This window comes from Rhodofomes roseus (genome assembly GCF_022264815.1).
Source record: "Rhodofomes roseus strain CIRM-BRFM 1785 chromosome Unknown C8Q71scaffold_3, whole genome shotgun sequence".
Classification (NCBI taxonomy): Eukaryota; Fungi; Basidiomycota; class Agaricomycetes; order Polyporales; family Fomitopsidaceae; genus Rhodofomes; species Rhodofomes roseus.
The window spans coordinates 2,032,427-2,047,571 of NW_025952959.1; the positions used below are offsets into that span (position 1 = coordinate 2,032,427).

At 54.7% G+C, this 15,145-nt stretch overlaps 8 protein-coding genes across 8 annotated transcripts; 5 read left to right on the forward strand and 3 right to left on the reverse strand.

The window, feature by feature from the left end:
* Nucleotides 1-496: 496 nt before the first annotated feature.
* Nucleotides 497-1,364, forward strand: C8Q71DRAFT_690084 (uncharacterized protein; the record flags this gene model as incomplete). Its single annotated transcript, XM_047919853.1, has 4 exons — nucleotides 497-813; nucleotides 863-1,076; nucleotides 1,124-1,220; nucleotides 1,282-1,364. Coding segments are annotated over 4 exons (711 nt in total), but the record flags the coding sequence as incomplete, so codon positions are not given.
* Nucleotides 1,365-2,843: 1,479 nt separating this feature from the next.
* On the reverse strand, nucleotides 2,844-3,356 carry C8Q71DRAFT_690615 (uncharacterized protein; the record flags this gene model as incomplete). Its single annotated transcript, XM_047919857.1, has 2 exons — nucleotides 2,844-3,213; nucleotides 3,271-3,356. Coding segments are annotated over 2 exons (456 nt in total), but the record flags the coding sequence as incomplete, so codon positions are not given.
* A 207-nt stretch (nucleotides 3,357-3,563) lies between these two features.
* C8Q71DRAFT_854370 (uncharacterized protein) lies at nucleotides 3,564-4,145 on the reverse strand (the record flags this gene model as incomplete). Its single annotated transcript, XM_047927037.1, has 2 exons — nucleotides 3,564-3,621; nucleotides 3,682-4,145. The coding sequence occupies 2 exons, from the start codon at nucleotides 4,143-4,145 to the stop codon at nucleotides 3,564-3,566; spliced, it is 522 nt and encodes a 173-aa protein (XP_047783316.1).
* Nucleotides 4,146-4,768: 623 nt separating this feature from the next.
* C8Q71DRAFT_885585 (uncharacterized protein) lies at nucleotides 4,769-5,075 on the forward strand (the record flags this gene model as incomplete). The annotated part of the gene is made up of 2 exons (XM_047928555.1): nucleotides 4,769-4,798; nucleotides 4,900-5,075. 2 exons carry the CDS (start codon nucleotides 4,769-4,771, stop codon nucleotides 5,071-5,073), a joined length of 204 nt encoding a protein of 67 aa, XP_047783317.1.
* A 70-nt stretch (nucleotides 5,076-5,145) lies between these two features.
* Nucleotides 5,146-5,648, forward strand: C8Q71DRAFT_885587 (Snf7 family; the record flags this gene model as incomplete). Its single annotated transcript, XM_047928556.1, has 3 exons — nucleotides 5,146-5,286; nucleotides 5,361-5,564; nucleotides 5,619-5,648. The coding sequence occupies 3 exons, from the start codon at nucleotides 5,146-5,148 to the stop codon at nucleotides 5,646-5,648; spliced, it is 375 nt and encodes a 124-aa protein (XP_047783318.1).
* Nucleotides 5,649-6,440: 792 nt separating this feature from the next.
* C8Q71DRAFT_854373 (uncharacterized protein) lies at nucleotides 6,441-7,979 on the reverse strand (the record flags this gene model as incomplete). The annotated part of the gene is made up of 4 exons (XM_047927038.1): nucleotides 6,441-7,011; nucleotides 7,066-7,559; nucleotides 7,614-7,732; nucleotides 7,790-7,979. 4 exons carry the CDS (start codon nucleotides 7,977-7,979, stop codon nucleotides 6,441-6,443), a joined length of 1,374 nt encoding a protein of 457 aa, XP_047783319.1.
* Nucleotides 7,980-9,571: 1,592 nt separating this feature from the next.
* On the forward strand, nucleotides 9,572-10,695 carry C8Q71DRAFT_700844 (WD40-repeat-containing domain protein; the record flags this gene model as incomplete). The annotated part of the gene is made up of 5 exons (XM_047920149.1): nucleotides 9,572-9,844; nucleotides 9,905-10,037; nucleotides 10,088-10,229; nucleotides 10,280-10,345; nucleotides 10,398-10,695. The coding sequence occupies 5 exons, from the start codon at nucleotides 9,572-9,574 to the stop codon at nucleotides 10,693-10,695; spliced, it is 912 nt and encodes a 303-aa protein (XP_047783320.1).
* Nucleotides 10,696-13,218: 2,523 nt separating this feature from the next.
* C8Q71DRAFT_854374 (uncharacterized protein) lies at nucleotides 13,219-14,481 on the forward strand (the record flags this gene model as incomplete). The annotated part of the gene is made up of 3 exons (XM_047927039.1): nucleotides 13,219-13,296; nucleotides 13,351-13,838; nucleotides 13,893-14,481. 3 exons carry the CDS (start codon nucleotides 13,219-13,221, stop codon nucleotides 14,479-14,481), a joined length of 1,155 nt encoding a protein of 384 aa, XP_047783321.1.
* Nucleotides 14,482-15,145: the final 664 nt, after the last annotated feature.

The following is a 15,145-nucleotide window of genomic DNA, read 5'->3' on the forward strand; positions in this document are numbered from 1 at the left end:
ACAAACGGCCTTGCTGGGACTCACCATCCGTCGCCTACCACCATCCCGAGCACGAAACCTGCGCATCATGACCGATACGCGTACCCACGGTGAGTCGCCTTTATCACCGCGGTTCTTCATTGAGGTGTACGCTGCGCGGGCCGCAACTACGCGGAGCCTCGCCTGGCACTGGGGGTCTGCGCCCGCGTAGCAGAGCGCACGGGTTGACCGCGGGTTCAAGCTCTCCATATCGACCGCACTCATACCGCACCCCACAGTGGCGCCGTTGGCGGCGGCTTCTCATTCTCAATTCTCATTCGCCGAGCTCCTCATGATGGCAGTGGCAAGGGAGACGGCCGCCTCGGAACACGACGATCTTGACCTCGACAGTACCTCACCGGAGCCTCGTACACAGATTCCCAGACTGGTAGCGTCGAGTAGCGTGGCGGTGGGCGTAACGGGGCTCTCCGACGAATGCGGCATCCCAGATGGCGATGGAGGCGCCGCCCGAGCAATTCTCAGCGTCGACGAACCCTCGCGGCAGACTGAAACACGACGGCGAAAGGCACAAAGTCGCGAAAAGCGACGGCGTCGGAGGGACGAGCATGCATATCCGTACAGCGCTGATCAACGACCACGCCTACCTCTTATCCGAACACACGTCAAAGCTGCCCGACCCATTGAAACGGCTCTTCTTACCGACACCCTCCCGCACACTAACGGTGCATACACAGGAGGCCGAGAATCGCGTACAACGCGCCAGCACTACCGCCTGGAGGACTTGGTGGGTGCGGAATCGCGATATGGATTCGAACTGGTTCATTGGGATGGGCGGTGTGTATCTCCTGCCCTGCCCGTATACAGTAATCTGACATGGACATAGCACCGTTCGGCCCATAACAGACGATTGCGGGCGGGTTATTGCCGTTCTCTGTGGTGCTCCCGACGACTCGCAGTGGCACAACGTACAGGCAGGTGCAGCAGCAGCCATTGCAGAGGCCCGCGAAGAGCTGTCACTGACAGTCAAGGATCGCGTACATCGGCGCGGAGACTTTCCTGCCTTAGCGGTGGGAATATCATATGGGGGAGGGCAAAAGGTACCTGAAACACTGCTGTGGAGTGCACGACCTTATTTCCATTGCAGCGACCACAGAAACTCGCACACTCATCAGCAAATGCTCGCGTCCTGGAGCAGCTTGTGCAGCATGAACATATCAAGCGGATTGCTGCCTTCGGATCGAGTATGTGACTTGACCTAAGCTGGCTACACAGGGCACTGACAAAAAGACCGCCATATGCAAGGTGTATTCCGCACATGGGCCCCACGTCTCTACGAATACTACGCCGCACACATGCAGTCCCTACTGGCGCATGATGGGCGCCTCAAGCCAAACTTCACGCGTAGCATCTTTGCATGCGCGACCTTTAACTTCGGGCCTCAAACATGTACCCTTGACCACCGCGACTGTGGCAACCTGCCGTTTGGTTGGTGTGTCATATCCGCACTTGGAGATTTCGACCCACGGAAGGGGGGACACCTCATCTTATGGGATCTGAAGCTTGCCATAGAGTTCCCGCCTGGATCAACCATCGCGATACCATCGGCCACCCTCCGGCACTCAAACACTCCGGTCAGAGAGGGTGAACAGCGATACTCCTTCACCCAGTACACGGCAGGTGGCATATTCCGGTGGGTCGATCAAGGCTGCCAATCCACGTCGGATTATCTCTCAAGTTTGGATGCTGCTGAGCGTGTTGAGGTTGGTCGGCGTGCTACTGCACGCTGGAAGGAGGGCATGGACCTCTTCTCGACGCTGAATGAGTTGCAGGTGGAGGGTGCGGGCATGTGTAACTAGTAGCCATCTGCGACTGGATGAACTGGCAACAACTGATCATCGTTCAATGAGAGGGTTACCTGCCGACTACTAGTCGGCAATCGTGTGTTACCCGGGCCAGCTGCTGACATTCGCTGGTGCGAGTCTGTCATATTTTTGCTAGCGGTCCTGAGAGTCGCTCGGATTGTTGTATTTACTCGTGGGCACTGTCCCCTCCTGACCGACGCAAAAGTCGAGCTGCAACCATCAAATATATACGGTCATGATCGGTCTCGTTTCACGCCACACTCACGCATGAGGTGAGTTCCAGTCGGTACTTACGCAGAAATGGATATGACGCTCCGAACACGCTTCAGCCAAACCGATGAGATCGACTCCGCCTCCGCCTCCGCCTCCGCCGCGACGTATGTCATGCAATCCCAGAGCGATTCAGAGGTACATATCGTTCGAGTATAGAGCAGGCCGTTGTTGATAAATACATGCAGAGCAGTGTTCGTCGCGCATTCCCACCCATCACTAAGGTCCCCCATCGTCGACATCCATGGGCGCAGAGGGCCCGGACATTCCAGCAGGCGTCTCCACGTCCCCGGAAGCATTCGTACCGGATGCCCGTGACTGGCAGCTCACGCCACATGGTCACGATCGCGATATCGCGCTGCGCGGTGTTCAACGTCAACGTTCGAAACGTCTTCTGTCTCATTGGCTAGCCTGTCCTCAGCGCTCGGTATATTTCCGTGAGTCGCGTAGAACTGACGACGTCTTCAAGACGATGTCTTAAGACACTGAGGACGCGGTCGGTGCCGGCGAGCCCCGTCTAGGACGTCCTGAATTTTCGTCACGCGTCGATGACAATGTCGAAACATCTCCAGTGCGTGTAACTGTATGATCGATCCCTGCAGCAAGATGAACTTGCCGTATTGAAACTATAGCAGTGGATATTCGTCGCGGTCGCATGATGTACGCGGCCGCGATTCGGGCTCATGGTACGGTACAGTAGCCCATGGATAATCATCAATGTACAATAAAAGGTGGAAAGAACCCGTCCCAGAAACCTTCCTCCTCATGGACGCTCCCGGTGTTAGGGTTCTCTTCACCCAGTGAGTGCGCGACGCTCGATACAATACTCCTCAGCGCAATCTCTCCCGTTGGCTTGGTCTTCAGAATCTGTCGACAAATGGGACACGTGTAGCTAGGGCGAGGATGAAACTTGAGAACCATCGTAGCCTCTGCGATAGCACGTTCTCGAATCGTTTCGTCCAAGCTGGGATCGCGGATGGCATCGTAGTATGGTTGCATGTTGGGCAAATCAGCGTGCGGGTGCCTCTCCAAGTGTTGCACAAGTAACTCGCTGAACCATCCTTCAAGACAAGCTCGGCATGCCGTATGCCCGCATGACAGTCTATCGTATCGGAGGGTCGATGCGTGTAATAGCGAAACTGGGAGGAGAGGAACTCACACATAAGGTAGCGAAATAATCTGCGTACAGATCGTACAAGTGATATCATTCTTCATGCTTGCAGCCAAATTCTGGAAACTAGGGTCAACCAAGCCGCCGATGGAATCAAGAAGAGCTATATGCGTACGCGTGCGGTTGACAACTTATCCTCTCGATCTTCCGCTTCCAGTTTCATGCATTCAATTTGCTTGTCCCATAAGCGACTGGATGTACCACTGGAACGCAGAAGGTGTGCGTACCTTCTACATAACGTCGGTCAAAAAGGTCACAGGAGGTGTACAAAGTAATTACCTCTAGTTCATTTGCACGCCGGTCTGACTCTTGAGCCGCACATTGGAGTGATTGGAGTTCCTTCAATTGCAGGATGGCGTCGACATCAGTATGCAGACCAAATCTCGGAGCGGATCGAACGGTACCTCTGTAGTCTCGACGAATCGTTGCAACAGCTCCGCATATGTATTCGAGGCTGTCTCCACTTCGCCACGCAACGTCTCAAGTTCGTCAGTGAGCTTCTTCTGTGTGGCGTAAGCAGCCACAAGTGCGTCCTGGAGGGCCGCGTTTTTGTCTTGCTGTATCTTGAGATCGCGCGCGATGGACGCCTGCGCAGATCCATTTCCTCCCCGCTTCTCCGTCGTTTCCTCACGGCAACGTTTGACCGGATGATCCGTGCCGTCGTCAGACGAAATATCAATGACGTCGCCGCAAGGAATAGGTTCCTTCTTCTTGCGTTTGCCTTGCTGGGTGCCGCGGGCGTCGTCGTAGGAATCACCCCTAGTCTGATTCTCGTGGCCGTCACCTAGTGCGCTGGTCCCAGTAGAGGCACGTTCGGCCGGCAAAACGACTTCAGCCTTGGATCTCGAGGTTTCTCGCGACATGAGCGTAACAGCAGGGCGTCCGACACAGTTTGCGTCAGTTCAATAGGATACACTCGAGGAGAGAGAGAGAGGAGCGGAACGTACCCCTCAGTAGGTTCTCCGGTTAGATGTAATAGATGACCATAATGCAGGCTTACTTTGACGGAGAAAAGGCAGGCGAACAATATAGCAACGGCGCTCGTTCTGGTGTCGCGTCACAGTGCACCGGCGTTCAAACGTTCACGTGTTCATCTAAAGGCCAAGACACTGACAGATCTATGGCCCTTCGTGTTCGACATCGTTCGACTCTCGCACCGACCCTCTAACTGAGCAGCCACCTGAGCCTCCATCCCTGAGCTTCTCGCGCCGCTACGATCCGTCGACACGTCAAGTTCCGCCGTCATGCAATCGTTAAGTCGACAGCAAGATAGCACGACTCGCAGCCACCCGGTCTCCCTTGGCGCGATCAGCGAAGACTGCCGCTCTTGCGCCCACATTCAAGGACGAGCACGCAGTGACGCAAGACGTCGACACGGGTTCAGTGAGTAGTACAGGGAGGTCAGAGGAGGCGCAAACCGGGGCAGCCCCGGTAAGCATTCCCGTTCAACCGCTTTCAGCGCCCCTTCCCTCAGCTGCACCCTCTCATGCTCGACACACCTACGCCTCCTAAACGAGTCTGCGCTCCGCCGCCCTGCTATTCCTGAACATTCGACTGACACACACATCTTTCGCCACTGTCCCTCCCGCGCCTTCGTGCGACGGAATCGGCACTTAGTATGGGAACGCAGGAAACACTGTTTGGGCGGACGGTCACCCCGCCGAGCGGCTGCGGCAACACCAACGTGACATCGCGAAGGCGCAGCGCGAGCTCGACAGGGAGAGGGCGAAGCTCGAGCAGCAGGAGAAGAAGCTCATCATGGACATCACGAAGAGTGCGAAGGCGGGGTAGATGGTGCGCGCTGTCGCGTCGTACATGCTGAGCATCCTCATTCACTGCGCAACCTAGAATACGTGCAAGGTCATGGCGAAGGATACCGTACGGACGCAGCGATACGTCCAGAAGTTCTATCAGATGCGGACACAGCTGCAGGCCGTCGGGCTCCGGATACAGACACTCAGGAGCAACCAGCAGATGGCGGACGCGATGCGCGGCGCGACTCGTGTACGTCCTCTGCGTCGCTCTAAGGATCTTTTCGTGGCTCGAGGACCACCTCTAATCAATCTACTCAATACCAGGCAATGGGCATGATGAATCACGGCGTGAATCTCCCGCAAATACAACGGATCATGAACGAGGTTGAGCGAGAGAGCACGACGATGGTCATGAAGGAAGAGATGATGTCCGATGTGGTCGACGACGAGCTCGAGGACGAGGACGCAGAGAGCAACACGATCCTCAAGCAGGTGCTCGACGAGATCGGTGTCGACCTCTTGCAGCAGGTGCGTCCTGTTTCCGCTTCACCTGTCGGCCCTTCAACGTGTTTCCCGCCGCAGCATGGGGCCCTCAAGTCGAACGTGAGGTAGCACAATCACAATCCCGCCCGCACCTGCCCACCGATTTACCCGTTCTCTCCCATTTGCGCACATGATTACCTAGGTACGTCCTCCGCGTGCCAGGATGAATGTGCCTGGCCAACTTCGACAAAGCAGTGACAGTGTCGACACCAAGGTAGTCGTACACAACGCACCCGCCAAGCCCGCGAAACCTGGGCGCTGTCCGACAATCCCGCAAGCCCTCACGGCGGGCACCCACCCAACGATCCTGCCTTTAGCTCCCCCGAATGTGAGTAAGCACTGCACCTTGCCCGTGCGTGCGACGGTTCGCTGACCCTCGCGTCCCCTGCCCTGGTTTGGCCTGGAGGTCGCGAGGATATGCCCGTTGCACCTGCGGTAAGTCAAGTCACGCTAACGTAGATATCCAGGTTGCTGCCGCTTGTACTATCGACTGTATTGTACATTCAATCAAGCTGTTCGAATATATCTTTTGTGCAGTATCCTCGGTTTCGTGGTGTGGAGACCCATAGCACACGTGATTCTAGCATTAGTATGGGTACTTGTCCTTTTTCCTGATCGCGTCGCTCATAGCCCAATGACTTGCGATGAGTGACCCTCTCAGGCGGCGGCGTTCATCTCGTCTCACCTCCGATGTGCGATTTCATTTCGACGCCAACTGCCCATGACATACTATTGATCAAGAACACACTGACAAATACAGATGCGCTTCGCACGCAGACAATACTCGTCGGCAACATAGAGACTGTATCGTACTATACAGATGCTGTACATGTAACTGCACGCGCAACGGCTCGCAGACATCTATATAGGAAAATATTCGACATTACTCTTGATGTCCGTATTCCTCTGTGCCAAGGCTATGTTATCGATATGAATGACTAAGTCTCCCATACCGATGTGCTCTACAGGCTGAGTCTCCCAACGCCGAGCAAGCTTGTTGCGCAAACCCATGATCTGCCTGTTCGCGTTGTCTGCGACAGAGACCATATCTTGAATTGACGTCAGTATCTCCCTGATATCGTACCTCGCTAATTCGACGATCAGCATTAGGTCCCTGCATCGATTTGGCTCGGGGCCTGCAGCCGACCGCAGGAAACCTCGAGCACCGAGTCCTCGGTAAGTCCTCGGGCAGTGATCCGTGATGCAATCGTCGATGACGGCCAGGCTGCCGGCGAGATGGAAGACGTCGGCCAGGGTGGCGTGGATATACGGTGTGAGTCGACGCGATGATTCAGAGATGGATAAGTCGACCGCCTCGAACAGACGGGACACAATCCAGGCGTTCCCAGGATATATGAGCCGGGTCCACGTATGAGAGGTTGATTGCACGCGAGACAGCGCGATGATCGCGGCCCAATGGAGGTCGTTGACCCTGCGTGAACGAATCAGGGGCTAGTATCAGAGCACCAGAGGCATGTACGCTCACCCCTGAGCCACGATGCTCGCCTCTTTATGCAACTCAATGACGTCCCTGGCCACCTTCCCCGCGTCTTCTGCTAAGGCCTCCGATGCCTGAGCGAGAGTGCCGGAGGACGCCATACTATCGAAAAGCGATTGTGACGAGCGATGGATTTTCAGCGCAGTGACGTATAGCTGGAGGGTGCTCTCGAGCCGGTTCAAGGTTTCATTCGTCGTCCCAGCAACCCACGAGCTTTGGATGGCAACTAGGTCAACATAATCCGACCAGTTCGCGTTCAGCCGATGGTCCGCTGCGGCGAGCCGGCAACTCGGTAACAACACCAAGGGAGTGGGGGCCAAACACATCAGCACAGGGACCATAGATTTGAGCAAATGGGCATAGGTGTCGCCAATCGGGTTGGCTAATGCGACGCTATAAATTGTCCAAGCGCAGGCGAACGTCACGTAGCGGCGGGTGTCCTCAAGCAGCAGGCTGAGCGACAGTACCGCTACTAGCAAACCCTGTGTATCGTCGTGAGACACGTACGATTTTCAGAGAGATACTGAGAGACTCACAGCACAAATCGAAGAGTAACAATACCTCAGCCGTCTCGAGCTTTCTCCGCCGTTCGTCGACGTCGTGCCGACGGCTAACGACGGCCTTGCGGCTTCCTCCACGGCAATTGCATGTAATCCTGAGTCGGAAGCCGTAAACGTTAGCTTTGTTACCAACCTGGAAGCAAGCAACTGACCGACGCTGGGGCTCCGGGCGATATGATCGTTTGGGTTTATGGGTACTAGTAGCTTGAAGTCGGTTCTGTCAGATGCGCGTACAGATCGTGTATTGTTCTGGGAGACCGCCCGACTACTAGCTGTAGACGCGGTTCGTAGACGAGCAGATCGTCTGGGACTCGTGGATTGCGTGGACACGGTATCGGACATAGTGTTCAGTGATATTAGCTTCAGTAGTCCCCTATGGCATATATATGGGATGTTTAGGATCGCACCTGGCTTCGTCGAGCACTGCACGTCTCACGAACAATCATTAATCGGACAACGCGTCAACCGCACCCTACACGCAAAGAGACCCGGAGTTGGCCTATCTTCGTTTCCATTACAGAAGTCTCAGACCGAGCGCATGACGGCCAGCACTGGAACCGCGATTGTCGGTCTGTAGCACTGCGGTGAGCCATGAGGCGCATTCAGAATACAGCCGATGCAGCCAATCCTCATTTGGACGCTCAACGAAAGCGGCGTGGGGCAAGATCGTGCCGTCGTCGATGAGTTGGCCACGTTTCCGAACCCGTGGTGCTCAGACTGAAGGGGCAGTTCCGCATCGTGAACATAAGTTAGGCTGGGGCGATTGTCAGATCCTGCTTGCGCGCAGTTAGGATGGGAATGACCGGTACTGTATCAAGGCGTGCAGCGCGCCGCCGCATAGCATTCGGATCTCTGATCAGGACTGGCTCAAAGGTCTCCCGCGCCGGCGCGGTAATTGCCATTGACTTGTCGAAGAGAGTGCAATCTCGATCGATCGTGAATCACTACACAAAACCGGAATCTCAGATATACTTCCGAGCCACCCGCGCCGCAGGCCGTGCTCGTCGCCATTGGGCTGCACAAGTCGTGGTACATCGAACTGTATGTTACCAATCCATTCTTCAGGTTGCTGTCCCAGATAGTCTACGCCTTCGTCCCACCGGCCTCACTTCTCGTCGAAGGACCGCAGCTCATCTGCGACAGAAGCCATCTTGGCTAATTCCCGTCTTATCTCCAAATGTATCCGGGCTACTTCCGAGTGAAGAGCGGCGTTGCGGTGCGTCATCGTCAGCAACGATTCTTGTTGTGCCCGTATGCTGTCGCACTGCACTTGAATCCTCCGGTGCAGAATGTGCTTCTCCGCCGTCTTCACAGGCGGACGGAGAGCGCACGAGAGTCTGAGCTCGAGTACTACCCTGTGTGGAATTATCGTTACAGACATCCGACGATCTCATGGCGGTTACCTCGCGGCGCAGGTTCAGGCCATTCAAATGCTTGGCAGCTTCGCAATTGACTGCTTCAACCAATTGCAAGCCTTCCTCGTCAATGCGAAAGCAATGAGGCAACCTCATTGCGCCCGGAAGGAGACGACGAACACACAGACGCGACCTCATTGTCTCCTCATTCATCCTCATTGAGAGGCTGGACCCACCAAGGCGACTTCGCTGTCCCTAAATAGGGAAGGTGGACCCACCCAGCGCGTCACATCCGCTCCATTAAAGGCTTCTGGAAGTCGAGATGACGCCGCGCCTCATTCATTGGTCGGAAATGACTTCGGAGATTGAGGGCTGCTTCGGATGGACGCCGCCATGCGCGTGCTCACAATGCTGGTGCTGCAAGCGTGTGTGGTACACGGTTCACTGGCAGGCGTATCTTCGACCTCGGACGAACGACGTGCTCCCCGGGCCCTGACTGCGTAGCCCCCTCACTCTTCAAGGCTTCCACTCTCCTCAACGCGTTCCGATATACTGCTTCATTCACCTACCTGTTGCGACATGGCCTCTACTGCATACGTTCCTGAATTGACTTTTGCTGAGGGCCATTCAGATGCCATCAATGTCCTCGCGTTTTCTTCGGATGGCTCTTATCTAGCCAGCGGCAGCGACGACGAAACCGTGATCATTTGGAAGACGCTCAAGGGGACTTTCTTGTATAGGATCACGATGAGGAGCAAGGTTGACAGTCTAATATGGCACCCGCTCCGTGAAGGCACTGTCATCGTCGGTTGCGAGAACGGAACAGTTTCACAAGTCCACAATCTTTCTGTGGTATGCACGCCGTCTTGTTTGCAGTGTAACAATCGTTTCCAATAACAGTACGTTCAATAGATGTCCAGTGAAACACATCCTATCAACCTCGGAGTCAAATCGCATATCTATTGCATGGATTACGCCCCCACCACACAGCTTCTCGCAGCTGCCGTTGGTCCGCACGTTTACCTGACTCGGGAAACCACACCGAGTTGGCTCTCAATTGATCTCTGTTTCGGAGCTCTGCTGACTGTGCCATAGATACATATGCTGGTATCGTTATGCTTCCCAATCCGCCTGTAGATGCGGTCGCTACAGAAGAGTCCCGAGAACGTCCTGTCGCTCTAAAGTTTGACTCGACTGGAACGAATCTGGTTGTGACTCATATGACTCGTGGAGTGTTGTGAGAGCCGTTCCTTTGCGCAATGTAAAGAACCTGACACGTAGCTCTAGCTGTTGCGACGTAGAAACGCAAAATATACTCTGGCACATCAAACCACCCGGAACGTATCCTACCATGTGAGAAGACATCTTACTGCGTATATTTCGACGCCCACTGACCCATCAGCAGGGCCTATTCTGCTATCTCTCAGAACTTCCGACGCATCGCGGTCCATAACTTCAAGGACGGTGTGCACTTGTATGCGATGGGTGCCAACGGATCGCCACGCCCACGCCTCTGCAAATTTGAAGCCGAGCCGCGATATCTGCTTGCACTTCAAGTTGCATTTATTCATAACGGGGATGCGGTGGTATGCGGGTCATCTACTGGCAACGTTTGTATATGGCAAACCAGCACTGGGGAACTTTACCAGACGTTGACGCATCCCGGTCAGTCCACATCGCTGCATGATAATGATCGCCCTTAATAACGCCTGCAGTAGGCGATGTCATCACTTCCGTTGCGGTAAGTCACCCTACAAGTTAGAGTTGACGGCAATTCACTCGATCATGAAGGGTTGTCAACGAGGGGACATGCATTACATTGCAACAGGATCAGCATCAAGGAGCTCGAATACGGGCTGTATAAGACTCTGGAGGGCAAGGATCAGTGCGTCATATTGATCTCAACTGCAGCGCAGCGCTGACCTTACTGACATAGGCGGGTCGAGCCATGAGCAAGCTTCAGGGCCAAAGTCGCCCCTGTCGTCTTTCGTAGAAGGCTTCAAGGTATGTGAGCATATTCCCAGATGCGGTGACAGTTGCCGATACTGCCCAAGTCGGGATGGCATTCAGCGAATGCAGGAGACATTCAGCAATTTGTTCGGAGCCCACTTCGGGGCGCGGTGATCATCGTGATTATGTTGGGAGCAAGCGAAGTGATGCGTGCTACTCCATGGCGATACATCGGCCACTTCATCAAGCTCGCTGTGAGTGCTCTGAACAGCGATGTTAAACACAGTCTCAGTCTGCTAATACGTACTCAGGGTCTGTTTCTATCGCAGCTAGCGCTCCAAGCGATCGGTTGGAGCTATCAAACTGCTGCTCGCCTTTACACCGCAAGCAGACAGTCAGTAGCTTATGCGGTCGCCCATGCGACCGAGTACATGAGACGCTTGATTTTCCACGCTCTCGGGTTGCCGGTGGACATTGCGAATAGGCTACTCCCCCCCGTCCAGTAGACACTCGGCTTTCCATCGTATCGCGTAACGTTGCAGTATGTATGATACTACTTGTTGGCCACATCATGATCGCGCCGGGACGCAGCTTGCGTTCGTTTTGCCGACGCCATCTTGCTCTCCGTCTCCTTTACTAGATACCCAGTGCACTGTTCAAATCACGAGCCTGATACACCGTCAATGGACATTTGTCACTGCTAGCGTCGTCGCGGGCGGTGAACTCTACAGTCGCGCAGACGATGAATATTGGCAGTGTACAGATTGCTCAAGACTCGGAGTGTCGTGCACCAGCGTTATACGATATCGTACAGCCTTGCATTCAAATAGTGCCGCAGGTCCGCGAGAGCATCACTATTATACTTAGCTATCTCCCGTCGTTCTGTAGGGCGTTTGTTTTTACTGCACGGCAATCAATCTGTTGATGGCGCGCATCCAAAAATGGTGCGGCAAGCTGATGGTGAGTTTGCAAGCGCGGGGGCCAACGACAGCGGCGGTCCGGCGGCTCAAGGACAGTTTCTAAGTTACTGAATGGCCGAGACGATCACCTTATCGAGTGACTGTTGGCGGATGGATTTAAGATGGTTGAGGCCGCTCAGGCCGTACAGCGAAAAGAACCGGAGTGTGAAAAGTCGGACTCGGAGAGCGTTCTCCACCGGAGACAATATTCAAGTTGCAAACGCTCGGTTGGCTCACCAGAAGAGGGGATTCATTCAAGGAGACGTTCGCGCACTCATTAATATTGATGGGTTGCCTGACACAATCAGAAATGCGGAAGCAGCGAGGACTGATCATGAGGACGACGAGGGTAAACGGTCTGGCAGCGGTCCGGTTCCCTCCTCCCTACATGCTAAATGAGGCATCCTCTTCCATAAGCGGAAATGCTAAGCGTGGACTCACCGCCAACACTGTATCTGAGATTTGCCTCAAGGCTCAGCGCTCAACCGTCGAACCTTCTGTCTGCCTTCTGTTCCTCACGGTTCGGAGCGCTCTGTTCTAGCTCTGTTCTGCCACTCTGCCACCGGCCCAGATTTAGAGTGCAAGGGCTCTTTCATTGGCGGAACCCATCGTGCGCTGTTGAAGTGACTTTGATACACCGTCCAGCCGTCCAGCGGGCATATCGTGTTCTTGCAGTGCGGCAGATCTTTGCTCATGGCCAGCCTATGCGTCACAAGGTTACCCCCGCCGACACCGAATCTCACGTACTGCGCGAGGGGAGTACGGTTCATCACGCCTCGCGGCTTTCATTGAGAGCGCCTCGTGGTCCTGGCATCTTAGGAATCGAAGGTTCGTTCTTTCTCTCTTGGGTGAATGGAATGCGTTTTTCTTTTGTTTTCGTTCATCCGACTGGAGTCTAGTGCCATCTGGAGTGCTTCGAGCTCTCACGCCTACCATGAGACCGTATGATCCATTCTCCATGCGCCTCCCATTATGAAGTCGAGCGTGTGCGACACGTTAGTTTGTCGCTTCACAGACTAGCGGCGTCGCTGATACAAGGAGAGCGACATACTGGACAGACCGCACCGCCAATCACTCGTTCCATCTCTAGTGTCGCTCTCCTCCATGTCGGACAGCAGTCAAGCATCTCCCTCTGGGCTCCGTAGGCGGTCTGCGCGTCCTCACAACGAGTACCGAGTCGACCAACCTCACAATGAAGCACCAAGGTTTCGTTCTAGACGTGGAAATGCCAGGGATGCTGGTAATGTCGATGAGCGTATGGCGCAATGCCGAGACTGATTCATGACTGCACGTTATTCCCTAGGCTTTCTGTCCAGAATGCGCATCATGGCGTTGAATACTGTCATGGCACGGAAACTTGCTACGGGGTCCACTCCATCCACCTCAAAACGTTTCGTGAGTAGTTTTAAGCGTGCTACTCCCCACAACGATGCTTACCGGAGTGCTTAGATCGCTCTTTGTTTCGCCTCGTTGATCATCTTACTCTTGGCTTGTGTGCCTGCCGCTCGTAGCCATGTAGGATGTCTTGTGTTCCGGCTCCTCCGTCCATTCTTTGTCCTATTTTCCGACGAAGACCCCCTCGCCCGATCGATGATACAAACAACGCTCTGTATCCTCCCTGGCGCGAATTTGGCGTTTGCTACCTGCAGAGCGGTTCCGGAACCGCTGCGTAAAGTCGGCTGGGAGGAGTTCGCCGAGCTTGTCGATATACAGTGCTCATGGGCCACCGGAGCGTTGGACCAGACGTCAGAGGACACGGAAACCGTCTTGCGCCTCCATTCCGTCATGCGGAAAATTCATACCGCATCTCAGTACCTCAACTCTAGTACGACACACTTCTATCCGACGAACGACTCGATGGGTCTACTCGATGTCAATGGCAACGCTACGTTGCACGTCCTGGACCTCGTCCAAGAGATGTCGACAGTGGCAAGCACGTAAGTACACGCACATCTACACTGGATTAGGACCTCATTACATCGTTTGTGCAGTGTCGAATATACGCATCATGTTTCGTTGAAGTTGATGCATGGTTTGCGTACGCTCGCGAGCTCCTCCGTAGGCGGCGTGTTGTACCCGTCTGAACGCTGGCTTGCCGCGCGACTGTTCCAATCCGTTATGGCTGAACTACGGGGATCCCTTTTTCATGTTGCGATAGCCTCGATGGGAACGACAGACGCGCTCCTTCTCCATCTCGACCACCTTCCGCCCCTCGAAGAGCATGCGTCGAGGCTCTGTTGGCCCAGGCCTTTGGGCAGAGCAGGATCTTTTCGCAAGATCCTGCAACCTCAGGGTCTCGACGACATCCGGTGCCGCGATCTAACGCTTGGCCTCGAACTGGCGCGCTTCGACGTCGAAGGGTTGTTGACCTCGGCGCGCAAGATATACACGGCGACGATTGAAAGCTCCCGCCAACTATCCGCCTTGGAGGAAAGGATTGCGACACAGGAACCTGCCGCTCCTGATACACAAGAAACGGGTTGGATCGTCGCTGGGATCCCATGGCACATGCGACGTGTGGGCTCAGCGAAGACGGACCCGAAGGTTATGCAGCTACTCCGAGCCCTCGTCTCTGGTTAGTAGCTCACCGTGTTTCTCTCTGTTTGCTGTCACGATCCATGCGTTCCAGTATGTTCGATTCACCTCAGGCTGTTCATGTCATGCCTGTATTATATATCCTTCTGTATGCGTCTGTATGCGTCTGTGATACATACGAACGACCCGTTGATAGATTATGTCTCGTTTATCTATGCCGTGTATCTTTTACCTTCGAAGCAACGGTTGTCCCGGCTACACCAGACACTATCGTTTTTACAGATCTTGACACGACCATAGCGGCGGGCTGCTGGAGGTGGCACCTGCCAGTGAATGGGACGTGCTCTGTTCGCAGTTGGATCAGGATATTCGCATGTCGTCGCGGGATCGCTCGGCGAGTCTGCGGTATGCGTTCGAGAGCATGTCCTCGTCCGTGACTCGGTTCCGTCCATCTTTGTTGCGCGTGGTGAGTTTCTCCAATCCTCCTTCGCTTTCTGCTTGATTCTGTCATTTGGGCACTGCCGGATGCATGGAATCAGGCACTGAATGCCTCACCTACTTGCGATGATCGTGTCGCCCGCGGGCGCTGAGTATATATATCATGATTCTTATAACGCTGCTTGTGCCGTCTCGAGTCGGTCGTCGGTCCTGTCCTCCAGCCGTCACGCGTCACGCGTCACGTCTATATCTGACTCGGAGGAGCGATAAG